Source organism: Myotis davidii, unplaced genomic scaffold (genome assembly GCF_000327345.1).
Source record: "Myotis davidii unplaced genomic scaffold, ASM32734v1 scaffold428, whole genome shotgun sequence".
Classification (NCBI taxonomy): Eukaryota; Metazoa; Chordata; class Mammalia; order Chiroptera; family Vespertilionidae; genus Myotis; species Myotis davidii.
This window is the reverse complement of record NW_006299834.1, coordinates 214907-215842: the sequence shown is the minus strand read 5'-3', so window position 1 is coordinate 215842 and position 936 is coordinate 214907. Positions and strand designations below refer to the sequence as shown.

At 67.1% G+C, this 936-nt stretch overlaps 1 protein-coding gene across 1 annotated transcript in view; it reads right to left on the bottom strand.

Annotated features, from left to right (window-relative positions):
- The window catches only part of KIAA1644 (KIAA1644 ortholog), a gene marked incomplete at its 3' end in the record, with an annotated part of 12767 nt that overhangs the window by 7884 nt on the left and 3947 nt on the right, over positions 1 to 936 (bottom strand). Inside the window, exon 4 of the mRNA XM_006775988.2 lies at positions 813 to 820. Within this exon, the coding sequence (XP_006776051.2) occupies positions 813 to 820 (8 nt within the window). The remainder of the gene's footprint in view (positions 1 to 812; positions 821 to 936) is intronic.

Below are 936 nucleotides of genomic sequence, written 5' to 3'. Positions count from 1 at the left end.
CACGTCCAGCACCCTCTTCCGCGGAGATGGGCAGGACCACTGCGGGAGGGGTCCCAGGTCTCGGGAGTCAGGGGGCTCCAGGCCCCCTCGCAGCCTCCGCCCTGGGGTGCGGGGGTCACTGGGTGGGCCAGGAGGATGCACCTTCTCCTTTAACCTGTGGGCTCCCGCTGCACAGGGGGAAACCGAGGCTCAGAGCAAGGCTCAAAGTTTGCATCTGCTAAGGACTCGGAACTGCAGGCTCCCGGGGTGGGGTGGGGGGGCCCTCAGTGGCCTCCTGACTCAGAGGCGCTGGGCGGGGGAGGGGTGGGCAGCCCTGCAGGAGATGCTGACGGGCCTGGGCATGGGAGCCCTGGCCTAGGGGATGCCACACCACAGAGGGAGTGAGCAGAGGGCATGGGGGGAACCAAGAGAGACAGAGGGAGAGAGATGGAGAGACAGCAGAGAGAGGGGGAGGGAGAGAGAGAGAGATGGAGAGACAGCAGAGAGAGAGAGAGAGAGAGAGAGAGAGAGAGAGAGAGAGAGAGTCGGCGCCTGGCTCAGGCCGGGGCTCGGTCGGGCTGCTGTGGGGCCAGCCTTGCTGGTGGTCAGGGCGCTTCTGGGGTCAGCACTCTGTCTGGAAGCTGAGGCCCGGGTCCCTCCCACCCTGGAAACAGGAGGGAGAGCCCACCTGCCACTCAGGAGGCCGGGGCACTGGGGGTGGGACCGGGGTCACCTGCGGGGTTCAGAGGCCTGCCCCTCACTAGCTGTGCTGTCTCAGCCAGCCAGTGCCCTCTCCAGGCCTCAGTGTCCTCTCTACCCAATGGGGTGCCTACGCTTGGACCTGCAGGGGTGAGGAGGGGAGAGAATCCTAGGAAGGCCTCTCCCAGGCCCCTGGCAGCCACCGTGACCCCCGCGCCCGAGAGAACGTCTCGCTGAGCGCCAGGGCAGGCGTGTGGT